Source organism: Poromitra crassiceps (genome assembly GCF_964638095.1).
Source record: "Poromitra crassiceps genome assembly, chromosome: 8".
Classification (NCBI taxonomy): domain Eukaryota; kingdom Metazoa; phylum Chordata; class Actinopteri; order Beryciformes; family Melamphaidae; genus Poromitra; species Poromitra crassiceps.
In genome coordinates, this window is record NC_139629.1 from 16,694,942 (window position 1) to 16,721,897 (window position 26,956).

Genomic DNA, 26,956 nt, shown 5'->3' on the forward strand with positions numbered 1-26,956 from the left:
TCTATTCACTCACCATAGCCCTAACTATATGGACAGGATTTCATTGTAAATTATTTCACTTGATTGATCTTTGTCAAAGAGCAACATACAAGGGGATTTTCACAACCTTTCTGTATGTGCCCCTCCTTTGAACTATACACACGCTTGGAAGGAAAAACTCTTTGGAAGCATGTATTTTTGGAACAAGCTATCAAGCAGATCTCCAAGAATATTGAATGTTGCAAAGATGTACAAAGAAGCCTGAATCTCATTTTTGCGAGGTTCCTGCAATACTCAATGTATTCCACATGCAAGTGTGGCAGCCATCTGATGAGTTTTTTGTAAATACAAACAAAAATTAATTTAAAAGATGTATTTTTACATGTTTATAATGTTTTTTGTTCAAATGTCCTAAGAATGCACCCTCGTTTCCAATGTTGAAGAGGGATTATAATTTATTAGCCAGTACGTCCAGTGAGTTATGAGTCTCAGCGGCCTATAAAATACTGTGCATGCTGTTCAGCTCTCCTCTTGACTTGTACTGAACAGATTTCTGTCCATATGTACAGGAAGGCGCCTTATAGAATGCCAAAGTCTTCCGGGTTCGGCATGGGACCTAAGGGATTTCATTCATTTTTTTGTAAAAAAGGTTTTACTTGGTCAAACCAAGCGATTCAGCTATATTCAGAATCAGAAGAGACAATAGAACATTTCACTTTGACCAAAAAATTAAATTATAACAAAAAAAGTCAGCTTTTTTTTTCTTCCTGGTTGAGCACAGGCTGGTTCACCATGGTCATAGCCATTGAGATGTGTGATAACATCAGTGTGTATGGGATGGTTCCACCCAGTCACTGTGGGTGAGTATGGCAGTTTACTGAAGATGTAATTAAAGGCAAACGCTTTTTCTTATGGTCCAAGTGAAATGTTCTATGGTCTCCTGAATATACCATAGATTAATTACTTGGTTTGACCAAGTAAAACTGTTTTTATAAGAAACATCTATGGAAAAATTAACAGGGAATGAAATCCCTTAGGTCCCATGCCGAACCCGGAAGAGGGTGTGACTTTGGCAGCACTCTATAGAGGCTTGCTTCAACAATTCAGCCACTGTTTGAGCAGGTTTGACGACTCAATGCAAAAACTATAAGCAACCGCGGATCAAAGCTAACAAAGGAATTTATTAACAAAAGGTTTTTATGGACATATTATTCAACTGACTTTCACTTAAAAAATAGTTAAACTTAATTCAGCGGTATACTTTCAAAATGGGGTTATAAAACGGCTCTGCTCCCTCCCCGTCTCACCAGGCGGCCATCCTTGCCTAGGTGTAAAACATCTGCAGTAGCAGAGCTGACCCAATGGGGGGAGCAAGACAAACATACTGTATAATAATCATGACCATTCAGATTTAACCACACCATAGTTACAGTACATCATGTTTGTTTTGTATACCGCTTTACATAAATCATTTCACTTTCATTATTTTAGACATTTAACTTCCTTTCTCCCCCCAAGCACTGACCATATGACCATTTAACCTTAACTCATTATAAATCAAATCAATTATTTATTATGGCTGCAACAAGAGTACTTGTCACAATGTTATAGTGATCCAAGTCAGGTCTAGTAGAAGGACATCTCAATCTAAAGACACAATCTACAATGGAGCCCCACAAATTAATTATGTACACAATGATGTGGTGTTTGTTTTGGATTTTTAAATTATGACATTTATTATTTATTGATGTTATTTTTTACATCTCATACAGGTAAAAAAAATCAAATTGAAGATATTGATGGACTACTTCAGTCTTTTCATAAATCAGACTGTGAATACAAAACTTGCCTCGTGAACAAAGCCTCTTTACCTCAATGGCATCCCGGCGCATGCAGCTTGAGTTCAAAAATAGTCCAGAGAATGCATCATGCTAATGCTATGTATTTTCCTTAGGACTGCACCATTAGTCCAATTAAAAGTGAAATTGCAATTCTTACATAACAGATATCTAAATCCCAGGAGGTTGCAATTTCTTATGATTTTCGCTTTTTAGAAAGCATCAATCTGTAGGCATCTTGTGTCAAACAGCTATAGAGGATAACCCCATCGCCTGCTGTGCTCCCTTGCCGTTATGTTGCCTGTTATTCAATTGTCAGAGATCAATGGTATTTTACAGTTATAATTGCAGACTTGCTTATTATGCCTTCTCACTATGAAATCTGACGTTTCGACTGATGTTGATTATATTAAATTCACAAGTGCAATATCCAACTTTTTTTTGTCCACGTTGTGCAGCTCCTGGTGCTGCCCCCCCCCCTTGCAAAGTTCTGTATTGTCTGTTTACTTAACAAATTACATGCTTTAAAAAACCAATACAAGGAAATCCAAGTGTGTGTATTTATACATTACTGTGTCGCTGTGTGAGTACTGCAGGAATGAGTCCGGAGGACCTGGATGTTAGCACTTCCGGTTCCTACGTGTAAAAGTCAATGTGTGGTTAACACGTTTATGAAACAGCAAACTTTGTGTTCAGCAAGATAATCTTCAATGAGGACCACCTATATATAGAACTGGCCACTTTCTTTTGTGGGGACATTATGGACAGACATACAGACAGACCCTGTTATAAGACGCTTTGACCCCTAGTGGCCACATCATAAAAATTACAGCAGTCCTACACACTTTATGGCAAATACCATAGATGACTGTTCTTCTTGCCACAACACCACTGCCAAGAAGTCTCTCTCTTTTTTTTTAAATCACAAATTCTGTAATGAAGCACTGGACGCATCTGAGAAAGCAGCAGTGATGCTTGGTCTCAGTCCTGCCATGGAAATTAAGATCGCCTCCTGTAAATAAATAAATATATGTATAAACATATATACGCGCACACGCGCGCACGCACACACACACACACACACCTCTCTATTTATCGCCATACATAGAGACCCTTTTCACGGGGGCCATTTTGTGTCGAAAAGGCAGGGTAAAGACAGCTGCAAGCAAGGGTGTCCAGCTTCCAATCATGGAAGTTGGATACCATCATTAGTGTTTTGCACCTGTGTCTATCCTGCCTTTTCGACACAAAATGGCCGCCGTGAAAATGGTCTATTGTTGACCACAATAGACAGAACAAATGCACATTATCTACAGACCTTACAGCATAAGCTATCCAATGTGTGGAAAATGACCTCGCCTCACACAACTTTGTATCAACCCTAACAAACACCTGTGTCCCGCTCACCTCTGTGCGTATGGTCCTGCTGCCCTGGGACGGGCAGGTGTTGAGGTAATGGTCAAATAAAACACTGGGGTCAGTTACATCCAGTTTCTGGTCAGCATCTACACTGGCTTCCAATCCCTGCAGACCACCAAAAACGACCAAAAGATGCCTAGAAAGTCAAACAGAACAGAAAGAATACATTAAACAAAATAAAGCCCAATATGATAAAGTACCACTCTCTTTCATACGATCGATGTTCGAAAAAGTCTATTTCTGAGTTTCCCTCTCACCTTACTCGCTCTGAACTTACTTGAATGGCGACAGTGTTGTTTGGTCGATGTTGCCGCCTCTCTCTGATGTGCCAATCGTCAGGTCGTATCCGTCTTTATATGGACCTTCTGTGAACACATCACCTGCATCGACAAAAGCACAGCAGAGCCAGAAAGGGGTGTCAAACTCAATTCCATCCCCGGACCACATCAGGATTATGGTTGCCCTCAAAGGCCTGGTTGTAAATGTACAGATGTTACTCATCTAAACTCGCAGCACTGCTGCCGGCCTTTTGTTAAGAATTAAGAAATCCTCGGGCGTCCGGGTAGTGCAGCGGTAGATTCCCTGTCCGGGTAGTGCAGCGGTAGATTCCCTGTCCGGGTAGTGCAGCGGTAGATTCCCTGTCCGGGTAGTGCAGCGGTAGATTCCCTGTCCGGGTAGTGCAGCAGCGGTAGATTCCCTGCCTACCAACACGAGGGTCGTGTTACCTCCGGCGTGGCCGTGCGTCCATACAGGCACGACTGACTGGCTGTGTCTGCGGGTGGGAAGGCGGATTGAGGGTATGTGTCCTGGTCGCTGCACTAGCGCCTTGCTTGAGCGAGATCACCGATGACATCACAATTGCTTGAGTATGATTGTATGACATCAGTGATTTATGACGTCATCACTGTGACATCAATTATTTATGACATCATCTGATATGACATCACTGCAGTAGTGAACTGGCCACCAGGCCAAGCCGTCTGTATGACATTATCAGTGATTTATGACCTCATCACTGTGATTTATCAGTGATCAGTGATTTATGACATCGGTGATATATGACATCACTATAGTAGTGACCTGGCCACGAGGATGAGCTGTCTAGAACTGTATGACAATCTGTCATTTTATGACCTCATTACTGTATGTAACATCATGTTTATGAGATCATCATGAGTGATATATTTCCTTCAGTCACTGACATTGACATTCCCACACAACAGTGAAGCATACTTGCGACAGTTTATGACATCACAATGACCTTGCTCTGAACATTCAATAATGAACATTCCAATGCCAAGATAAACCGGTGTTGATCATTCAGACACCCATTACGCTTTAAGCGTTCAGTGAAGTTCATCACAGCGGAAATAAAGAGACCGCGGGACTTCTTTTTTCTGCACAACCTACAAGCAATTGGAAGTTGATGATGATGCTTCTACTGAGCAAGGACTCCATCAGAAGGGTCCTCACACATGCCCTCTCACAGTATGACGAGAACCAATACAGCTGCCGGGCCCGACGCAGGCTCGTCTGGAGTCAGCTGGACAACTTGATCAACAAGGTGAAGGTCACCAATCCAGACCTGATCTTTACGGACAACTCAGAAGAGGCCACGCTGCATCTCAATGTTAAGAACGCACTCTGGATCTGGTCCAATGACTACATGACCCTAAGGGAGATGTTGGAATATGCACATCCGTCCAACATCGGATCGGAACATTGGGATCGATTGTTTGTCGCTGTACCGTCCCGTGCAACCCAGCAATCCCGTACCTCGCAAACCACCCAGGAGCCGCGTACCACCCAGGCGTCGCATCATGTGCCCCATGCTTCCGGTACCACGCAGGTCCACCATACCTCAGACCCTCAGACCCAGACCGCTGCCCAAAGGAACGTGAGTGCCATGGTAGCACCCCGACGCCAGAGCAGAGAGGGGCCACTGCACAAGACAGCAGGCAGAGAGAGGGTGGTGTCCTCTACCTGTGCAGAGGTCCAGCTCCCCAGCTCCACACATGATCCAGACTGCCCCAACCGCCAACACTGCTGCAGCCAGGGAAGCGGTCACTGTCCCTCAAAGCCAAGTGCCAAAGACAGCCACTCACTACAACTTGGATGAGTTCAATGATGACTATATGGAGGTGGACTACAGGAGAGCAGGGGTCGGGGCGCCACCTACTGGACATGACTGAGGTTCAGCTGGCCACTAAAAACGCGCAGAGCTATGGCACCTAAAGCGCCCAGTGTGAGGAAGCCCTGCATTAAGAAACCGGTTTCCACCGCAAGGGACAATTGGAACATGAAGCCTGCAGCCCAGGTGAAAAGGAAAGCAGCGCCTCCACAGGAGCAGAGGGGGAAATGCACAAGACAGCACGCAGAGGGAGGTTTTCCCGTGTTCCGAGGCCCGGCTGTAGAGGGGTGGGATGGGATGGGACTCCCGCGGGTCCCGCGGGAACGGGCGGTATTCACGTTGGTGTGGGCGGTAACAGGAGCTCAGAAAATAAACTGCGGGTCCTGTGATATCATGACCGTGATATATGATGTCTCTTGTAGTTTACTGGCCAGTAGGTCATCACCTCGGACCTAGACAATCTTTGGCAATGTGCACACTGGCCTGCCTGCCAGTCTGTGAGTTGCCAGGCAACCCTGGCCCCCTCTGCTCGGGGCAGCAGAGACAGGCAGGCTAGGCTGCATGTGAGAGGAGACGCGAGCAGACAAAACCAAAAGTTTTTACTCAGTGTGAAACAAGGGAATACAATTAGAGATGGCAGGGAAGGTTGTTCAGTTACACCCAGAGACATTCAACTTTTCAAACCCAGCAGCATAATATTAAGATTTGATGAGATGCAGCTGACGATGTTTTAGCAGTTTAACGATGACTGAGGCAAATAAGAACAAATATGAGGCTGTTCAAGCAGCACCGACCAATGACAATTCAGTCGGACTGCAGCTTATCAACCAAACAATCTACCAAGCGACCAGAAGATGCGCTGGCTCACTCATGTAGTGCGAATGGACGATGGCCAGATCAGCAGCGATCCCCTCTATGGATAATGAGTGCAGGGAAAACATCCCATAGGCACGAGCAGGCCCAAACTACACTACAAAGATGTCTGCAAGAGAGACCTGAACGCCCTGAGCGTGGACGTGGAACACCTAGGAAGCTGCAGCCTCAGAACGACTGGCTTGGAGAAAGAGCATGCAGCTCTCCAACTCCAGGTGTGAAGAGACCCTCCTTGCCCATAATCTCCCAAGACTGACGGATGCCAATGATGATGGTGATAATATGACATCACTGTTGTAGTGACCTGGACACCAGGCCGAGCCGTCAAGAACTGTATGACATCATCAGTGACATTAGCCTCTGAGAAGTGTAGTCAGTAATAAGCACGAGAGCGCAGAGCAGGGCTCCGTTAGCTTTTGTAAGAGATATAGGGTTTTTTAGTAGGGTATGAAGTAGTTTAGGTGTGTGTATGTGTGTGTGTTAAGGGATTTAGATTGTAAGTCGATTCATCCACACTGGACAGAAGGTGGCGGTAAATAATGCACCAATAAGCTGGACGCCAACCGTTGTAAAACAGAAGAGAAGAAGAACAAGAAGAAACGGTGGAACATAAAGGATACCAACTGCCATAAAACACCACAGAAGAAGATGACATGGCCTCTTTCTTTCTTGCTTGGTTTCGTGGGGACAGACAGACAGACCTTCTTATAGATGCCTCGGCCCCTAGTGGCCGGCCACGCTATAAAATTTTAATATTCAATGTACCGTAAATTCCGGACTATAAGCCGCGGCTTTTTTCCCGTTTTTTGGCCCCTGCGGCTTATATAACGGTGCGTCTTATCTATGGATTTTTTCAGAAAAAAAAAAAAAAAAAAAAAAAAATCTCTCTTTTTTAGCACTCTTTCTAACTATAAATCCACTTCTGTTTTAATTTCCTCTCTTGCCCTCTTTTCACCACACCGCGGACACTGTGTGCACTGTAAAAATAAACAACGGTGGTGTTGTGTTATGTTGTTTTGTTGAAATGTTACGGTAATACGGTAAATGGGAGCTTCCTCAAACAGCCATCTCTTTCCCGACAATCCCCTCTGTGCGTGACCACTTACATATGGTAATTACGGTAAGCAAACGGCCACAAGCCCATCAACTCCCTCCCCCGACTACCAGGAGAAAATCACAAACTTCGGCGAATTCACACAAAGGAAGATCAAGGAATATTCCATCGAACCGGAGCAGATCATAAATATGGATGAAGTGCCTTTGACGTTCGACCTGCCACTCACTCGGACTGTTAACAAGAAGCGCCCTGGAGGATTCTTTCACCAAAAAAAAGCTTTGCTCGTTCTCGACAGCATGAGAACGAGCAGTAGATGATCATGAGGTGGTTTTTCAGACGTGTCGATATAGCAGTTTATCGCAAAAGTGTAATGGAAACACATTTTTCGCATTTGCACGTCATGTGACCCATATTATCCCTTGGAAAAGGAGCGGAAAATAAGTTTGGTAAGTAAGGTTCGATAGCCGTGTCAAAACCTCCGCAGCAAGTGGAAAACTTTGAAGCAACGCTACCTAGCAGAAAGACGAGTGTTGTGCAAAAGCGTAGCCGGGCAAATTAGATAATGTTTAATGGCAGAAATCGGTCCATGGTGACAGCAGGCTGCCTGTGTGCGCGCATTTGGCACAGCGGCGAGATGAGAGGATGAAAAGCACACACTGGTGCGGTGGTGCTGTCTGAAGTGAATACAGTGACTGTGAGTAGGCTAATACATTGCACACGTTTCAGGTGCAATTATAGAACCAAATCAGCCTTTTCCCCCCTCCATCTCTAAATCGGACCAGTTGTAGGCTATTAGGCTACCTTTTTTCCTCTGCCTGTCGCGCTGACTGCATTCACGCAGCCAGCAACATTTTGCGACTCATTTTCTTTTGAATTGATAATCAGGCTCGTTTATATGCATTGTAACTTCATGTTGGGATTTCCATTGACCATTGGTTGGATTTGAGCATGCAGGGGACGGGATATGGGGCAGATCCCCGTGCGTAATCACTGTGGCAGCTGCTGCAACGGGGAATCACTCAAACGCAACTTCAATGGAAACGCCTACAAGTCGCAATTGTACATTGTCGAAGTTGTAGAAATATCGCAATTCTTTTGCGAAAAACTGTAATGGAAACACAGCTATAGATGAAGAGGAGTTCGTTGGTTTTGAGTGACAATGAAGGAGAGAGGAGAGTGGTTGACGAAGCCACCCTGAACCTGTTCGTTTCCGACACTGAAGATGAGGACTTTGGTGGTTTCAGTACGCAGGAAGAAGAGGAAGACGAGCATTAGTGACTTGACTTCTCTGGTTACAGGTTTGCTGCACATATAGCCTATTGTTGTGTGATTTTGTCTGGGGATTAGTGACCTGACTTTTGTTTTGTTTTGTTGAAATGTTAATAAATGGGAGCTTCCCCAAACAGCCATCGCTTTCCCGACATTCCTCTCTGTGCACGAACCCTTTCATATGGTAATTAAACATCAAAACACCCGCGGCTTATAGACCGGTGCGGCTTATAGAAGAAAAAAATAGTAAATTTTGGTCCCGCGGCTTATACACCGGTGCGTCTTATAGTCCGGAATTTACGGTAGTATAATAATAATAATAATAATGTCAAAATAACAATTAGGGGTTGTTTCAGTTTATGTAGCCTACAAGCAAGGTTTCAAATCAAAAATGTTACACCTATAGGTACGGTGGGGGGTTAATCTGGCCTGTTACACCTGTCTGGATTCGGCCTGTAGGCCTTGACTTTGACACATGACGTGCACTAAATGTATGCTGCAACCTAGCAGAGTAGGCCAAAAACACTATGTTGGTGTTTGGTTCGTTGCGCCTCAACACGTCTGTGCAGATTGTGTGTTTGTGTCTGAAACATGACAGTTGTGATCAACCTACTGAGACAAGATGCCAGGCGGACACTGTAACCCCAGTAGAGACCTCCTTCACTCCTGGGAACATGAGGAGCCACCACCACTCCTTTACATAATCTGTTCTCTGATGATCCACACACACACACACGCACACACACACACACACACAACACACACACACGCACACATACACACACACACACACACACACACACACACACACACACACACACACACACACACACACACACACACACACACACACACACACACACACACACACACACACACACACAGTTAATTGCAATACACTGCATGCTATATGACCTAATCAAAAGACACGACCAATACACTGAAAAGTGAACATTGTGATGGACAGAAATACCTTGATTCTGGGTCTTACTGAGCTGTACGGTGACTCGTAGTCCAGACTGCAGCTGTTTATCAATCTGAACTTCCTGGAGGAGTAGATGGACATATTTAGTAGACCCGTATTCACTTCCCCACAAATACAATATAAATAAATACAAATAAATAAATCTAGAATTATAGCATCCACATTAAAAATATATATGTTGTACGATGTCTCGGTTTCGGTGGCACCTCCGAACAACAAACGCTCACCTTCCTCATTCCACAGTTGACTAGCGAACCTTTTCCTGGTTTGGTCGGCCTGTCGAGGACGATTCCCTCCCGGTATTCAGATTCCTCATCTATCCTCATATGGTGAGGACTGTCTAGAGGGTTGAGCAAACCTGGGGGAACAAAACAACACGAAGTAGTGAATTCCAAGCAATATTCCTTGTTATTAGGCCCCATTTTCACATGGTATTAAAATGCAATCTTTTCACTTTTCAGTCAGATGATGAATGCGATCATGGCGTGGCACCTGGCACTTCCAAGCCTTATTGTTGTTTGCACCATGATCTGATCTCTTTTGTTTTGCCTGCACTATGCAAAAACATCAGGTGTGTCTATCCAAGGTGTGTTTAAGACTTTCTGAAACTTAAAAGACTTTCTTTTTGCAGATAAAGTATCCAGATAGAGATTGCATTTTAATACTAGGAGTAAAATGGGGTCTTAAAGTGAAGAATGTGTTGGAAATTTGGAATATTTCAAAATTACCTGCATATTGTAAATCTTGATGCTTTGGGAAAAACCATTTGCGCAGATACCTGGTGGAGAAGAAAAGCTATGATCATAATCTGATCAACTAGGCTGATAATATTGATTTGATATGGGCATCAATGCGTTTCTACTTACTGTGGACATTCCAGGTATTGAAGAATTCTGGCAAGCTGAATGCATGCCTGTCCCTTCTTCCCAACACCTGTAAATTCCCCTTCTACAGTCCTGTGCGACAAAAGCAAAAGGCAAAATTTTCTCCTTTAGCTTTCTAACGACCGAAGACGACACACATCCTGAGGTGTGACTGCTGACCAAGAATGTGACGCCTCTATGTGGACTTACGTGACATCCTCCCCATATTCATCAAACACGACGATCTCGTCGACACAGAACACAACACAGGCTCTGGCTATCTGTCCGGCCAGGTATGTGCGCAGCTCAGTGGACTGGGCGTTGTCCAGGACAGAGCCAGGTAGGGCCACGCTCACCGTGTACGTCCGACCTGAGACACAGATTTCACATCAGTGATTATTTACCATTTGACCCCTCGGGGGCGATGTGGGGCAACAGCGAGTACTTGGAATGCATATAAGAGGCTAAGTTATCACTGAAAGGATTCCTGTATTCCTGATGATTCCTGATTCCTATTTACCGGTATTTATTTTTAATCGATGGATTCCCAGATTGGTAATACCCTAATCGTGGTGGAAAAAGCTATGGTTATTTTCAATTTCAACTCTGAATTATGTCTATAATTTGTTTGTAAAATAAATAGGTTATAAAGTACAGTTTGAGATCCTCTGTGTACAAGCCACGCTTATACAGTAGGTGCAACTTGATTGTAATTTTGAGTCAAAAATGCTCACATTGAACAAGGTTCATTGAGTCGCATTTTTAGTAAATGAAGATTGTCTTATTTGTAGTGCCAGTTTGGCTGCTGGGTTAAGCGAGAGGACTGTCCATCGCATGCACTGGTGGGCTGGAGCTATCATTGCACACCACCGAGCCCCACCCCCTCCCATCCTAATAATGTATTAATTGATTATTAATTGATTTAATTTAGCTTCTGCATACCTGATGCCACAGCACCTATGATGGAATGATGATCATGGAATGATACGCTTACCTTTGTTCTGGCTTTGTTCAAGTTTTGCTTTCTCGGCATCTGCCTCTTCTTGCTGCTTCTGCTTTTCCAACTGTTTGATCAGCTTGGCCTCTTTTCTCTGCTTCTTTGAGTCATCACCTGTTGAGGAAGATCCAGAACACTGGTTAGGAAGTTAGATATAAATAAGACAGAGTAAAGTAATGACGTGGCTTCCCTGCAATCTTTACCTATATAGCAAGTAGGGCTGTGAATCTTCACTGGCCTCACGATTCGATTGCGATTCAGAGGGCTACGATTCGATTCGATTACGATTATCGATGCATCTTAAATCGATGCATCACTTTTTTTCTCCAATACATGGTTTATTTTTTCTCACTGTGTGGCTACTTTTAAAATAAAAGTACATTTGGAATTGCATTGTATTATGATCCATAATTAAAATAAACAACTGCATGTACTTCCATTATATTTTATTTGATTATTATTATTTTTTAAATAATCGATTTTTGACATTTGTGAATTGATGCAGAATCGTGCACGTCCGCATCGCGATGCATCTTATAATCGATTATTTTTGACACCCCTAATAGCAAGCAGTAACATGCAGTTTGTGAACAAGGCGTTAGCTTCACACGTGGGCACAGTCGGGCGTGATGACATCACTGAGGACATCATCAGTGACAATTGCTCGATTGACACTACTGATTATCGTTACCGATGACATCAGTGATGACATCACTCACTGATGACATCACAATTGCTCGAGTGACATCACAATTGCTCAAAGTGTGAGCGTAGAAAATACACCTCCCCCCACATTATGACATCACCAGTGATATCACTATTGTGGTGACCTGGCCACCAGGACAAGCAGTCTAGAACTGTATGACATTGGTGACTTATGACCTCATCAGTGATTTATGACATCATTGGTGATATATGACATCAATATAGTGGTGACCCGGCCACCAGGTCGAGCCATCGAGAACTGTATGACATCATCTGTGATTTATGACCTCGTCACTATCTGTGAGATCAGTGATTTATGACATCATTGGTGATATATAACATCTCTGACTTGGCCACCAGGCCGAGCCGTCTAGAACTGTATGACATCATCTGTGATTTATGACCTCATCAGTGATGTCATAGCAGCGTGAGCTGTGATTGGTCTACTTTCGTGGGGGACAGACATGCAGACATATGGACAGAGGAGATGCCTCGGTTCCTAGTGGCCATGTCAGGCAATCTAGGCCTAATTGAGAGTAGATGATGCCAAAGAATCCATCACTCCTGTCATGGATAGAGTATGACTTCCAAGCCAAGAAAGGTTGGAGATAAGGGTAACTGTCGTGGTACACAGCAGGCCATGGGGGAGCGAGTTCTCCAGTGGATGTTTGTGTGTGTTTACGTAGGACTTGAGTATTTGGGGCAGGAGCTAGGAGCCACCAGGTCTGCTGAGGCGGGGTCAGGCATGTGTCTAGGCAGCGAGCATCTCCCGCTTGTGCTTCTTCCTGGCACGTTCCCTCTCTGGTTTCTCCTCTGGGACTTCTGGCAGCTCCTCAGATGGAACGTCAGAAAGCTTAATGTCTCCCTGAGTAATGGCCTCCAGCTCCGCCAGTACGGCATCTTCATCTTCTTGTGACAGAGAGCCAGCCAGGATCTCATCTATTTGCCTTTGGTACTCAATAGCATCTTGGGTTTCATCCATAATCCGTTCTACCTCCTCAATGGACAGCACCTCGTGGATTTTTTTCAGACAGTAATTTCCAACTTTCAGCCCTTCAATGACTTGGATTTCGATCTGGGCAAACTCCAGGTCTTGACACATGCGCTCCAGTTTGCTGATCTGATTCTCGATGTTGTCTAGGAGTCGGTCCTGGTAGCGCTTCTTTTTCAGCAAGAGGAGTGCCTTCTGCTTTTTGCCATCTTTCAGCAGCTGCTTGGCTAGAAGTCTCTCCTTATGCAGCTGCAGGTCGATCCTCTTCTGATACTGTCTCAGCTTATCTCTTTGCTGTTTCAGTTGCAGAATTGCCTTGTCTTGCTCTGTCACTCGAGTCCGTTTCTTTTTGCCAAAAATGTTTCCCATATTGACACAGCATCCCAGCTAATACACTAGAAATTAATTTATAGATCATGACTTAATATTAAACTATTTACCTAACTCGCAGCTTAGCCTCCCTAATTGGGGTAGTCTGACACGTGTACACACCCCAGTTCACTCCATCAGTGAAGTCCCTCTAGCAATTGTGATGTAAATTGTGATGTGACATTACTAATGTCACATAATGTCACTATATACTACAAAGGCTTCCATCAATGGGCCATAGCCTCAATCACCATTGTGTTAACTCACTCACTACCAGATAGATAGTGACTTTTTATTAAAAAAAAATTATTTAGATGAAAATCTTGAGATTATAACTTTAAATCAGGATTTTGAGAATAAAGTTAGAATTCTGAAAATAAAGTTAGAATTCTGAGTTGAATGTCACAATTCTGGAAAAAAGAAGTCAGAAATCTGAGATTAAAGTAAGAATTCCGAGTTACTGTCTGAATTTTGAGAACAAAGTTCGAATTTTTAGATTAAAGTCAGAATTCTGAGAGAAAAAAGAAGCATTATTGTTACATGTGACATCACTGACGATTTTGCAGGCAGCTGATATCATCAGTGATGTGATGTGAAATCATACCCACTGATGATGTCATAGACATTGTGACATCAGTGATGTCATTAACATTATGGATGCCTTGCTGTTAAAACCCAAAGACGATTCAACAGAGGACAGCCTGTTAAGAGCAGTAAGAGCCTCCTCCTTGAGAACAGCAGGAAAGTTGCTGAGCCGAAGTCTGAAGATGTCCTCCACGCCACCTCCAGCTGCTGTCTGTCCCCTGTCTCGAGTGCCCTGCCCAGCCCGGCCCAGGAGTCCGCCGTGCTCGCTCTCGGGCGACAGTGAGGTCCTCTCTCTGTCGGAGCTCGTCCCTGCGGCCCCCGGCTCAGAGGGTACTACCCACAGTGAGAGGAGCTCAGTCTCCTCTGAAGCTGGACAACCAGACTTCAAGATAAACCTTGTGTCATTAGACGACCTGGTGTCTGATAGCCTTGAATGCACTGTGGAAACAATAGCAGAGGAGAGCGAAAGCAAACCATCCAAACACAAAGCCAGCGCTGCTGGTGCCCTGACTGGAGATCGGCAGCACCCTGGACAGAAGGAAAAGCAGGAGGAGGAAGAGGAAGAGGAGCAGGACTACCAGAGTGACTTCGAAAGCGAGAACAGAACCAAGACTGATCACAGTGCCATTGCCAGCCAGGTGGTGTCAGAGTGCCTGGCAGGAGACGACGGCGATGAGGGCGATGTTTGCGAGGTGTCGGATGGGTCCTGCGTTAGGACAGAAGTTGACTACTCCAGCAGCTTCTTTTTGGATGGGTCCTGCATTAGGACAGAAGTTGACTACTCCAGCAGCTTCTCTTCTGACACGAGTGTTTCCTACGTCACGCGGAGCTCAGATCACAGCCGAACAGCCAGGCCACTTAGCAGAAGCAGAGACTCTAGATCTTCGGTATCCCGCGGCAACCGGTCCTCGTCTCGCCGGACGAGGAGACGCACATCGCCCAGCAGGGTTTTAAAAGAGGCAGCGGTACAGACCCAACCTGACCCACTGGCCTACACCTGGTCTGCCGGCATGGCTACTATGGGCCCTGCAGCGGGCACGGCCTACATGGACCCAACTCCAGTGGCCAGTCACACTGTGAGTGCAGAAACTGTGGAAGCTCTCAGCACCTACAGCCCGGCGGTGTTTGCCCTGAATGACATGCTGAGGCAGCAGCTTGCCTTGACCAGGCATTTCCTGGAGAGCAGCAGGCATCTCCACTCCTGCCTGGTGCAGAGCCTGGGCCTGGCGGACTACACATACACCACACTGGAGGAGGCCAAGAAGTTCATCCGCAAGCACAAGCCTCCCAAGCGGACAGTGGAGGAAGCCTTGGAGGAGGTGCTACAGGAGATGAGAGACTATCACTACATCTAACCACCGCCATCTTATGTGAAGACACCAGTCACTACAGCTGAGAACCGCATGGGAGCAGAGAAAGTGGCCTCTACTCCCGCCAGGACACAACAGACAGTTGTGATGTGATGTGTAGTGTCCGACGTCCAGCTTATTAAAAGTTGTAAAAAACTACAACGACCGCACCGCAGATATATATGCCTCCGCCAACAAATGAGCAGTCGACATCGATGTCTGTCCAGAATTTAACGTTTGAGCAAAACGTGAAGAAATTCCATCAAGGCGTTACTGAGGTATGGCGTTACCGAGCTTGAAAATGCCGTTCGTGAGGTCACAGTGACTTCGACCTTTGACCACCAAAATGTAATCAGTTCATCCTTGAGTCCAAGTCGATGTTTGAGGCAAATTTGATGAAATTCCGTCAAGGCGGTCCTCAGATATCGCGTTAACTTAACGAACATCGGACGGACAACCCAAAACCATAATGCCTCTGGCCTGGCTATCGCCGGCGGAGCCATAATAATAATAATAATTCGCTTTTTTCACAGCAGCCATTTTGTGTCTAAAAGGGAGGGTAAACACAGGCACAACCAAAACATTAATGAGGGCCCCAGCACTGGAACACCCAAATAGATTGTAAGTTGGAAACCCTCATTAACGTTTTGGTTGGACCTGTGTTTGACCCTGCCTTTTAGACACAATTGCTGCTGTGAAAAAGGTCAATAATAATAATAATGATAATAATAATAATAATAAAAATGGACGACTCTTGCTCATAGCCCAGCCAATAAAGCCTGAACCTGTGGAAACAACGCAGTGGTTCTCAAATTGGGCCTCAGGGGTCCTTGTTGAGGGGATTCCAGGGGCTCCCCTGCAAAAAAGGGTAATCATTCATTTAACTAGAATTCCAACCATAAGTAACACAATGACAGAATGTCTGACAATTTTGGTCATGGGTTTCATACACTTTCTGACGACACTCCTGGCCCTGTCTTGCAGGAGGAGCCTGGTATTGGGGATTGGGTGCACCTGGGCCTGGTGTACTCTGACTCATTGGGCTTAAGAAGACCTTTAGACCATTCAGTCTCTCCCCTCCTCACCGATGCACCTTTTGTTCTGTTTGTTTAATGGAGTTTGTGTTCTCTAGTTAATTCCCATTAGTTTCAGTTAATAATTTATTGTTTTAACTTTTACTTTGGTGTATGACTCCCCTCATATGTTACAACCCGGCCCAAGGAAGTTCTGACTTGATTTGCTGTTCTACATTTTGACTTGCTTGAGAATTGTGCCACTGCCTCAAGAAGACTCGAACCCTCTGCATGATCATCATCTTGAGGCCACACGGTGGCACTGCTTCCCAAAAATCGCAACCAATGCGAACTAACCATTGATAGTATAATAGATCGAACTAACGCTAAACCTGCATCCATAAAAAATACTTCACGCAAAGCCTCTTCCTATGTATGATGTATCATAATACGTGAGGCTCAGTGCGTCTCATGCCGAAGCAGTCTTACGATGAGGCCAAATAAAAGCCAAAAGAATTCCCCGTAGTGCGAACATGATGCTGAGCTGATGTTTACTCACGGTCTGCTCTCCTTTTCCTCCAGTCCACCTTCTCCACGTGCTGTAACAATTTAAAGTAGGGCACAATCGGATGCGACATCAAACAAACACACAAAAATGAATAACAGTCAATATAAAAAGTTAGTATACAAGTGTTACAATACCGGAACGGATTCATGTTTTGGTCTTTTCGCTGTAACGTTACTGACGGCAGACATTTCGGACATACACTAGACCACGTGAACCGTATTTACTTCCAGGTCGCCAAGACTCGCCATTCATGAATTTCAAAATAAAAGCACGGGTCTGGGTGATCACACCATAGCTAGATGGCTTAAGGCGGAGTCACCAGCGTCGTTGAAGCGCCGCCATCTTGCTACGGCAGGCTTTCTGGTACGTTCTATGGTAGCTGTTGGAGGGTGCACAGACAAAAATACTCATAACTCGCTGAAATCTTGACGGATTTACAAACGGTTTGGTTTATTACAAGCATATTCCGTTCCCGAGATAATGGCAACAACAAAAAAAACAACACTAAAAACACTATTTTTTTGATGGGCTCCAAATTACACCAAAATTAAACCGAAGCATCTATGCCATGAGAGGGATTCAGGCACAAAGTTTCATGCAGTTTCATCCATTTCCCTAGGAGTTATGATCATCTGATGTGATAATACTAACCCAACAACAGATGCTCATAGCTCCTAGCAAAATGGATGAAACTGCATGAAACTAGGTGCATGAATTCATCTCATGATGATGATGCTTCAGTTTAAGTTTGGTGTAATTTGGAGCCAAAAATAATAATAAAATGTTAGCGTTTTTTTAACCCATAGATATATATAAAGCTGTGGTGCCGTAGCAAGATGGCCACCATGCGACGACGTCGCTCTCCATTGACCGGCAGCGCGGGTAAGCCATCTAGCCTTTATATATGTCTATGGATCACACTATATATCTATGGATCACACCGCCAGACCATGTGACAAAACAAAAGCCCAAATTAGTAATACTGTTTATTCTCAGATCTCATGCAAACCTCATCGAGATAAAGCGATCATAGTGATGATGATAATAATAGCTGGGTTCAGACTATGGCTATTGTATCAATACCAATTGAAATTATTAATTTGTGTGCTTTATAACTGGGTTCACTTCAGACTGTGAAAACCTTTTTGGAGAAGACCTCAGGTTTTTGTGAGAATGTGTAACACCCCCCCCCCCCCACCCCACGTCACATGAATCACTTGTCACAGTTTGTCACCATCCATACATGTAGAGAAGATGGCAAGTTCATGAGACTGGAGGTATGACCAGGTGGTTTCTATAAAGGTGGGGTAATCTGAGAGTTTGGCTGCAGTCTACTAGGAAAGGCTTAACTGCCATAATCTCAAATAAGGACAAGCGGTGGGCAATAGGCCCTATTGCCTAGCCCTAGGCTATAATACATCAACACTGCATCCTACCTTTCCTTGATTCTTGTTGGTGGTAATGCCTTGTTTAAGGTGTAGGCTTATTTATGAGGGTTAAGCCAGGTTTCAGTTCCTGCTAGGGAATACAATTTTTGATCTGAATTCAATTCATTGAATGACACGTCAATAGTTTATTCGTTTTTATGTTTAAAGGGTCACTTTTTATGAGATCTATAGAGAAAGAAACTAGAAAGGCCAATATGGGGGTCTATTAGGAGAGGAGAGGAGAAGAGAAGAGAAGGCCAATATGTGAGCTTAACAACTGTTTCCTTGCATGATTTAGAAAAATCATGACCAACAGAAAGTTGGTCCAGGAGAAGGCATGGAGACACATTTTGAAAGCTGCAATACACTTCATGTCATGCATTAAAATCATTTAACACACACCTAGTCGTTGATTATCCCTTACATAAAACACTTTAGCTTGCGAACAGCATCACCTCCACCACTCACAGCCTTTTGATGGAAGGACTTCTTTTTTTTAAGTAGACACAAATATTGATTTAATTAACACAAGATGTGCATTTATTTGCCGCTTTATTGACCCTTTATTAATTGATGACCCTGAATGAAAGACAATTAAAATAAACCATAGAAAAATAATTTAGTAAAATTTGCGTTTAAAAATAATTAGCCACATATATTGTCGCACAGAAGCATTCATAGGCTTTTTTTTTTGTTTGGGGGCGGGGGGGTGTCTTAGGACACAGTCTCATATGAAGACAGTTGAAGGACAAACTGCAGGTTGATGTTATGTTTGGGGAGCTACAGTACACTAAACACCAACAGCTCTGTTTATTTGATGAGACTCCAAAGTTGAACTAGCTTGGTGAAATGTGGACGGATGGGGGTGAGATGCTCAACTGTGTGTGCTTCACATTGTTGGCTATTATTTTACTCTCTGGTACTCCACTTTCTCAAGATGTCTTCTGCTGCATTCAGAGTGGAGTCCTCCTTTAAGGAAAGAAGGAGAACATTTGAGTGAGGGCTTGAGCTGACAAAGAGCAACACAATGAATGGAATTCAATTCTCAAAAAAACACCCAAATCAAATCATTCTTAGGTCTACTTTACCTTGACAAAACAAAATCGTATGTATTTTTCAAAGTCCTTGCTGTGCTCTGGACTGAAGAATGCTGAGACCGGGATTGTTGCTAAACCCTGCAGGAAACAGCAACATTACAGATAAGAGGAGAAATGTTGAGAAGAAAAAAAACAAAAAACAAAAAAAACAGGCTTTTACATCACCGTACCCAACAACAAAATCAAACACTAATCCCATCACCTTTGTTCCATTATATCCTTTCTTCAAAAGACACTAATTAAACCATAAAGACTAAAACATTCTTGATATTACTTCAGAAATTCGTTTCCATCTTTAGATAGATGGCAACAAAGTATTCATTGAAACGCGTGAATGTTTACCTTCTCTTTAATGAGCCACTTGACAAATCTGAAGTCGTAGGGTTCATCCTTAGTGCTTGGGTCACTGAAGTCAACCGCTGTTGAAAAACAAAGCTTAGTAAAGGAAATGTACAGCTCGTCGTAGATAAAAAGCACTGAAATGAGAAGACAATTTCACATCTGAAGTTCAACTGAATCATTATCATACTAATGCATATTTACAGGCCGTTCTCACACTACAAGCGAACTATTCTGACCGAGGTGCTTGTGCAGCTATAGTCTCGCTGGCCAGCCTCCCCTCCCTACCGTGAGAGGAGTCTGGCGCGACGGAAACAGGCAACTGGGATAAGCCCTCCCCTGCTCTACAGCTGCTCTCCCATTGGAGCGACTGTTTCAGTCACTGCCGGATGTCCGCTCCCGGCTTATTACAAGCTCTGTCATTGGCTCCGACCATGTCAATCAGAGCGGCTTCCGCTCCCTCCTCCCTGTGTGTCGCTGTAAATAGTGCCCTGCCGCTGCAGTGAAAACAACAATGCTAACTAGCTAGCAAGCTAACGGCAGAAACCTACACGCTAGCTTGTTGCTAGACGCTGAAGACGGCAAGTTGGATTGTTTGAAACTATTTTCCAAGGGCACTGCCGCTAAGCGCCACCCATCGCAATCCCACTATGGAGACCTGCGGCGCCAGACTCCTCTCCGGGTAGGGAGGGGAGGCTGGCCAGCAAGACTAGTGCAGCTACAAAGTTTTGAAAAAGCAACTTGTGTATTATTTTGCTGGTTTAGTATTGGCTGTCATGATACCATTAGTTTATTTTAAAGCCACAACATGCAATATTCAGCCCCATTAGATGGCAGCAAACCACTATTAGGCTATATATCTAGTGAGAGAGGCAAGTAATATTGTTGTGAGAAGTGAAGGAAGCCACGCCCTCTCTCTTGACAAACCTCTGGTGACTTGCGTTGCTCAAAGTGTCAACTTTTGCTGACATTTTAATAGAACATAGTAGTGGCAACTGGCAATATAGCAGCGAGCAAATATGCTACCATGCCAAGGTACAGATATTCAACTTAGTGACCGCCTACTCACTGACAGAAGAGATGTCGGCCATCATAAAGTAGCCTCCCTCCGGCATAATGGGCTGCAAACCCACACTCTCCAGACACGAGGCAAGCTTGTTTCTCTTGCCCTGCAGCTTCTCAGGCAGCTGCTGGAAGTAGCTCTCTGCACTCCCAAACTGCTCATATTCTCTCTGGAAACCACAGGCCACTGCCTCCTGTTGCACCAAGAGCAAAACAGACGAGGTGAAGGCTTTCAAACGTGTAACTGGAACAAGTTATCTTACCGAGTCTAGATATCAAGCTCATGATATCGAATCGGCCCTACACCTGTACCTGGTTTCTTTCACTATCGGACAGAAAGTTGCAGAACAATGATCACATGACAGCAAATTCCATGGTGCCTGGGTCTACGGTTGCACAACAAATCATATTAGCCGGTAGCACAGAACACCTTGAGTTAAGATTTTCCTTAGAGTCCGAGCTAAGGTGTCCATAAAATAAAATCGGTTGCACAAAACACCCTTAAGTCTTGTGCTTAGGTTTTACTAAAAATGTTTAGGAGAAGACTTAAGGGTGTTTTGTGGTGCAACTGATTTTATTTTATGGACACCTTAACTCGGAAAATCTTAACTGAAGGTGTTTTGTGCAACCGGCCCCAGACCTCAAGTTCATGTAGCTTGGCATTGATAAGAACATTTCATTTCAGTGTCATTTCAGGGACAAAGGGAAAAAACCCTGAAACAGTCTATAGTGATACATTCAGTAGAATTAATTAAAGATGCAAAAAAGTAATATCAGTGTGTAGCAAAAATAATCAGCCTCATCATTCTTAGCCTGGGTAAACCCAGCCTCCACGTGACTTCTATGTGCCATCAGTCACGAAAACGTACGTTACAGGCATAGTCTGTGACGTCACGTTGAAGGCTGGGGTCACCCAGGCTAGCTCATTCTAGCCACAATTGTACAGCCCTACTGAAAGATTTCAAGAGGATCGGATTGTCTCATTTGCCCTGTCCTGATAACTATGAATGAATGTTTACATCAGTGCAGTGATGATGATTATTGGGAAATGTTTGTTAACCTGAGCAGCCGTAGCACAGTGATAAACAGAGTTCTGATGGATGATCTTCAGGTGTTTTATAATATGTCCAGAGCCAATCGCCCAGCCAACCTAAAAGGAAAATAGCAGTCATCATCAACGTTGGGCAAGTTACATTCAAAATGTAATATACTACATATTACTAGTTACTTTCATTTGAAAGTAATACATTACTTTTCAATATTACTGTCTGTGTAGATTAACTCGTTACTTATTACACTACTTTTGCATTACTTTTACCAAAACAACAGCAGCAGCAGAATGACATCAACTGCCTTGAAGTCAATGTAAACAATCTTAAATCCTAAATGTTATTCTTTTCCTTTGTTATTGTCATCTATAGTGGTTATTTGCATAAAAACACACAGTTTCATTAGGAAATGATTGTATCTTTTTTTTTAAATATGTGCTTTGATTAAAAAAAAAGAATCTCAATTTGTAACTTGAGTTACTTGACAAAGTAACTGGTATAATATTACTGAAATCCTATAAGTAAGGTAAGGTAAAGTCCCAATGATTATCAAAAAGAAGTGAAGTCCGCACACTGCATCCACTTAACTCACAGTTTATTTGTTAAATCGACGTTTCGGTCGTGAGACCTTCATCAGAAGATTCTGATGAAGGTCTCACGACCGAAACGTCGATTTAACAAATAAACTGTGAGTTAAGTGGATGCAGTGTGCGGACTTCACTTCTTTTTGATACTCGTTGTTGCCATTGTTGTCCTGCACCTGCAGCTCCGAGTGGATGTGCCCACTTTTCCTTTTGTTCAAAGTCCCAATGATTGTCACACACCTGAGTGTGCGAAATATGTTCTCCGCATTTGACCCATCCCCTGGGGGAGCGGTGAGCAGCAGCAGTGCCGCGCTCGGGAATCATATGTTGATCTAACCCCCCAACTCCAACCCTTTGATGTATAAGTAATAAGTTATATTACTGAGTTACTGCTAAAAGTAATATATTACATGTAATATGTTACTTTTGTAATGAGTTACCCCCAACACTGGTCATCATACAGGATTGTCAGGCTGCTTGAATTGATTGCTGAAAAGAGTCATGCGTTACCTTCAGCCCTGTAGCGCTGAAGGACTTTCCTCCACTACCGATAGTGATGGTCCGCTCCCACATGCCAGGAAGGCTGGCTGTGAATAACACAGTCGCACCAAACACTGTTTAAAGTATGGCTCTACACTGCAAGATTTCTGTGGGTTTCTCTGTTCAATCCCAGCTCACCTATCTTCACATGCTTGGCTCCGTCGTAGGTCAGCCACTCGTACACCTCGTCGGTGATGCACAGCAGGTCGTGCTTGATGCACAGGTCCGCAATCATCTGCAGCTCCTCTGTCTTGTACACCTGGATTTGAGGGGATTTTTTTAAAAGTTGTGTTGATGTGCAGAGACACAAACAACAAATGTATAATTCACACAAAATTACTGACCATCAGTTGGAAATTTCACACAAAACTATGTATGTAGAGCAAACAGAATTGAACTGTTATAATTGGCGTCGAGGAAGAAGCTCAACTCAATCACATTCAATAGGTTTGAATAGAGGAAACGTATACACTTTTTACATTGGTTTTCTAAACGCGGTGCAAAATATCAGAGCACACTTAAATAAATAAATGCCTCACCTTGCCTAACGGGTTGTTGGGAGTGTTGATGACAAGCGCTTTTGTGCGTGGAGTGATTTTACTGGCCAGCTCCTCAGCAGAAAGCACCCAGTCCCCGCTAGACAGAACCTTGCTGTCCTCAACCCTCTGGAAATTAACAAAGGAGAAAATAATCCATCCAAGGTTGTTCTATAACAGTACATCCATGCAGACTACGACAATGCTTACATATTTAGAAACCACTCACTGGCCTCAGAGGCACATAGACGGCCTTTCCTCCAGCCATCTTCACCATGGGCTGGTAGCAGTCAAAGAACGGCTCAACAATTATGACCTGAAAGACACATTTTTTTTTATTTTGATTATTGAGAGGGACAACCAATCAGCTGTGATGCGTTTGCTCTCTTTTGCTTTGATATTTTCACACACTGTGTTGCACTGTGGAACATTTGATAACAGTGGTTCTGTTAAAAAGCCCTTTATCACACAAGATATATCCTTCTGTCTCGCCACTATGTGATAGGTGTCGGGTGTCGGAGGGCACACTGTCCCATACTTTTTGGTTTTGCCCTTCACTGTCCGGATTCTGGGCCAAAATATTTGACTGGTACTCTAAGGCCTACAAGGTAGCCCTTCAACCGGAGGCGGAACTCGCCATCTTTGGCTGCTCGGAGTCCTCTTTGCTCCTCCCGGTGGCTGTGTGGCAGTCTTTGACACAGGGGATGACTGTTGCCAAGAAACTAATTCTTAAGGAATGGAAGTCCTTCTCTCCACCTTCTTTTCAGCTGTGGCTGACGGACGGTCTCGGTTGTGCGTATGGAGACTCAGGTTCCAAAGGACCAATTCATTGGGGAAGTTTTTAGTTATCTGGGACCCATTCCTGGCCTATTTTGACGAGGTTAAAAATGACAAGTGACTCACCCGGCCGATTATTGCACAGTATCTTTTGTAAGCACATAGGCATTTTACGTGACTGGTAGCACTATTTTGCAAAGTTGTAAATGTATGTTTGTTTGTTTTTTGTCTTTTTCGTTTCCCCTTTTCCTGTCTGAGTGTTTTTGTTTTTGTTTTTCATGTTCTGAAAAACCATAAAATAAAATATTGATAAAAAGAAAGAAAAAAAAGCCCTTCATCATAAATAAACGTGGCTTCGTACCTCATCATCTTCATCAATCAGTGCCTGAAACGTACAGAAGAGCGCCTGGTACGCTCCCACAGTGACGAGGATGTCTTCGAAAGGTTCAATCTCATGTCCCACGATCCTGCTGTAGAATTTAGCCAGGATTTTCACAAGAGCAGGGTGGCCCTGAGGGGAGGGGACACGTGAAACGATGAGACACGGGACAACGTGACTGTATGTCCACTGTCAGTCTTGTAGTCAAGTTACTATATTTCAAGTTCGAGTCGAGCCTCGTGTCCCCGGTGTTCGAGTCGGTGTCCAAGTCCGAGTCACCAAAGAACAATCCGAGTCGAGTTCCCATTCCTTGAGCCCGAGTCCAAGTCAGAGGCTGGAGTTACTGAACAGGAGCGTGAATCCACATGCACAAAATTGAATAATGTCATCATGGCATTAATGTAGCTAACGATATCTCATGTCAAATTATTAGGGACTAATACTGTATTACAAAAAAAGTATCTATCAATTAACAAGTCTGAGTCCTCATCTCCAATTTCCGAGTCTGAATGCATGAATGCTCGAGTCATCAGTGGTCAAGTCCAAGTCGAGTCACAAGTCCTGAAAATTAATCCAGGACTCTGATTCAAGTCCGACTTGACTAAAACACTGGTTCACGTCCACACAGATACACACAAAGACTAGTGCAATTAAGCAAAACTTTCCATTTCGACAAATTTGTCCCATCAAGAATAACTGAAATCATGTTAACAAAATATAACAAATAAGGGAGATCCCACACCCACAGTGAAATGAAGAAACTTCAATTTTATATCTATTCTAAGATGTCACTCATAAATGCCACCTGTAATGCTGATATTAAAATAGAAATTAGTAACCTGAAAGTCTGAGTGTGTATGAGTGGCGCTAATGCACCTTTTAAGTTGCTTACGTCGCTGTTAAACAAAACTGTAGAAGAAGAAAAAGAGCAGTGTGTCCAGTCTGGAGTGTTCGGCTTTGCCTCCTTTCCAGGCAAGTCATCTCAAATGAGCCTATAGGCCTATTCTCTTTCTGTCTCTCTGACACACACACACACACACACACATACATTCACACTAGTAAATATTACATGAGATTGTGAATGTCTACTTACAAAAGCACGGGTGTACTGGTGCATTTGGCACCCCCCACTCACTGCTTCACAGAAAGCATCCTGGACAAACTTGGGAGGGGAGAAGTCAGGAAATCCCTGACCAAGATTCACTACTTTGTAGTCTGCTGCCAACTGTGTGAATTCAACCCTGTTAATATGAAACAAGTGTCAGTAGTATAATATCAAGTGACAATTAACAATATGGGGTATAGGCTATGCATTTTATTGAATTTAATAGTACACATCATTCAGACCATGTGTTTTGGTATAACCAAAACGACCAATGATTTTAATTGCAGTGACACATTTCTGAAAGACACAATTTATCATTTTCTAATTGGCTTTAATGGGGGGAGGGCATCTGTCAGTCAACAGGAAGGGGGGCGGAGTCAGCCAGGTCGCTCTCTCGACTCACAGTCAGCTGACAGCCTCGTCATTGCAGCTGAGCAGCTCATATCACTTACCAAATGTTTTTGTCGACACCTTCTACTCTGCGTGCATGAAATCGTCGTGACATGATTATCTGAAAACAAAAGAAAGTTTTCAAGCGTCCCAGCGCCGTCACCCGTCAGCCTATTACAGACTATAGCTCCGTGTCTTTCAATGGTCAGCTGCACTCACCTTATGATCGAGGGTTTTAATTACACTCCGACTAATTACAGCCCAACCTGCCGAAAAACACCTTATCATTCCAGTCGAGCGATTTTCATTGTCGCCGCCTGGACTTTAGCGACACACAGGCTTTGTTATTAAAGTAACGGGGAAGACGGCTCGATGCACCGCTCTCCGTCCACCTAACCACGGAGGGAAACAAACGGTGCTCTGCTGGCGGTGTCGCTTTTCTGGTTGGCTGCAGGTTAAGATTAATTATATTTATTCCCCATTAATTATTCCTCTCAACATTAGTGTTACTCGGATCGATGCAGCAGTGAAGCAGGTCACGACCGTTGAACCTCCTTGTGTTTTCATTTCTACTTCCTGTGTGGGCGGGGCAAGATTAAAATATCTGCGAGAAAAAAAACTCCACTACCCAAACTCTAATCAGGAGCACCACCATAGTGGCACAGACCCATGTTTGGCTA

At 43.8% G+C, this 26,956-nt stretch overlaps 2 protein-coding genes and 1 pseudogene across 3 annotated transcripts; all 3 read right to left on the reverse strand.

The window, feature by feature from the left end:
- Positions 1–19: 19 nt before the first annotated feature.
- On the reverse strand, positions 20–17,186 carry spout1 (SPOUT domain containing methyltransferase 1). Its single transcript, XM_083641634.1, has 12 exons — positions 17,126–17,186; positions 16,983–17,022; positions 11,409–11,525; positions 10,625–10,784; positions 10,418–10,507; positions 10,280–10,329; positions 9,779–9,909; positions 9,540–9,612; positions 9,180–9,278; positions 3,514–3,616; positions 3,225–3,372; positions 20–2,829 (listed from the first exon to the last, which is right to left on the reverse strand). Exons 1-12 carry the CDS (start codon positions 17,177–17,179, stop codon positions 2,740–2,742), a joined length of 1,155 nt encoding a protein of 384 aa, XP_083497760.1. The 5' UTR covers positions 17,180–17,186; the 3' UTR covers positions 20–2,739.
- LOC310781096 (charged multivesicular body protein 6 pseudogene) lies at positions 12,868–13,476 on the reverse strand (annotated as a pseudogene). The gene has a single exon. The product of its transcript is annotated as a charged multivesicular body protein 6 pseudogene (transcript).
- Positions 17,187–19,002: 1,816 nt separating the features above from the next.
- Positions 19,003–26,788, reverse strand: kyat1 (kynurenine aminotransferase 1). The gene is made up of 13 exons (XM_083641633.1): positions 26,496–26,788; positions 26,339–26,397; positions 25,875–26,022; positions 24,764–24,913; positions 23,855–23,941; positions 23,629–23,754; positions 23,228–23,348; positions 23,060–23,136; positions 21,977–22,066; positions 20,924–21,110; positions 19,858–19,934; positions 19,507–19,593; positions 19,003–19,387 (listed from the first exon to the last, which is right to left on the reverse strand). The coding sequence occupies exons 1-13, from the start codon at positions 26,562–26,564 to the stop codon at positions 19,328–19,330; spliced, it is 1,338 nt and encodes a 445-aa protein (XP_083497759.1). The 5' UTR covers positions 26,565–26,788; the 3' UTR covers positions 19,003–19,327.
- Positions 26,789–26,956: the final 168 nt, after the last annotated feature.

Excerpts from the sequence above, each read along its gene's own strand:
- kyat1 (XM_083641633.1), bottom strand. The coding sequence starts at position 26,564 with ATGATAAGGTGTTTTTCGGCAGGTTGGGCTGTAATTAGTCGGAGTGTA. Across the intron at positions 24,914-25,874 it reads ACCAGTACACCCGTGCTTTT|GGCCACCCTGCTCTTGTGAA; the intron begins GTAAGTAGACAT and ends CCCTCCCCTCAG. Across the intron at positions 23,755-23,854 it reads TCTATGTGCCTCTGAGGCCA|AGGGTTGAGGACAGCAAGGT; the intron begins GTGAGTGGTTTC and ends GTTAATTTCCAG.
- spout1 (XM_083641634.1), bottom strand. The coding sequence starts at position 17,179 with ATGTCTGCCGTCAGTAACGTTACAGCGAAAAGACCAAAACATGAATCC. Across the intron at positions 11,526-16,982 it reads GAGGAAAAGGAGAGCAGACC|GTGATGACTCAAAGAAGCAG; the intron begins GTGAGTAAACAT and ends CTTCCTCAACAG. Across the intron at positions 3,373-3,513 it reads ACAACACTGTCGCCATTCAA|GCATCTTTTGGTCGTTTTTG; the intron begins GTAAGTTCAGAG and ends TTGACTTTCTAG.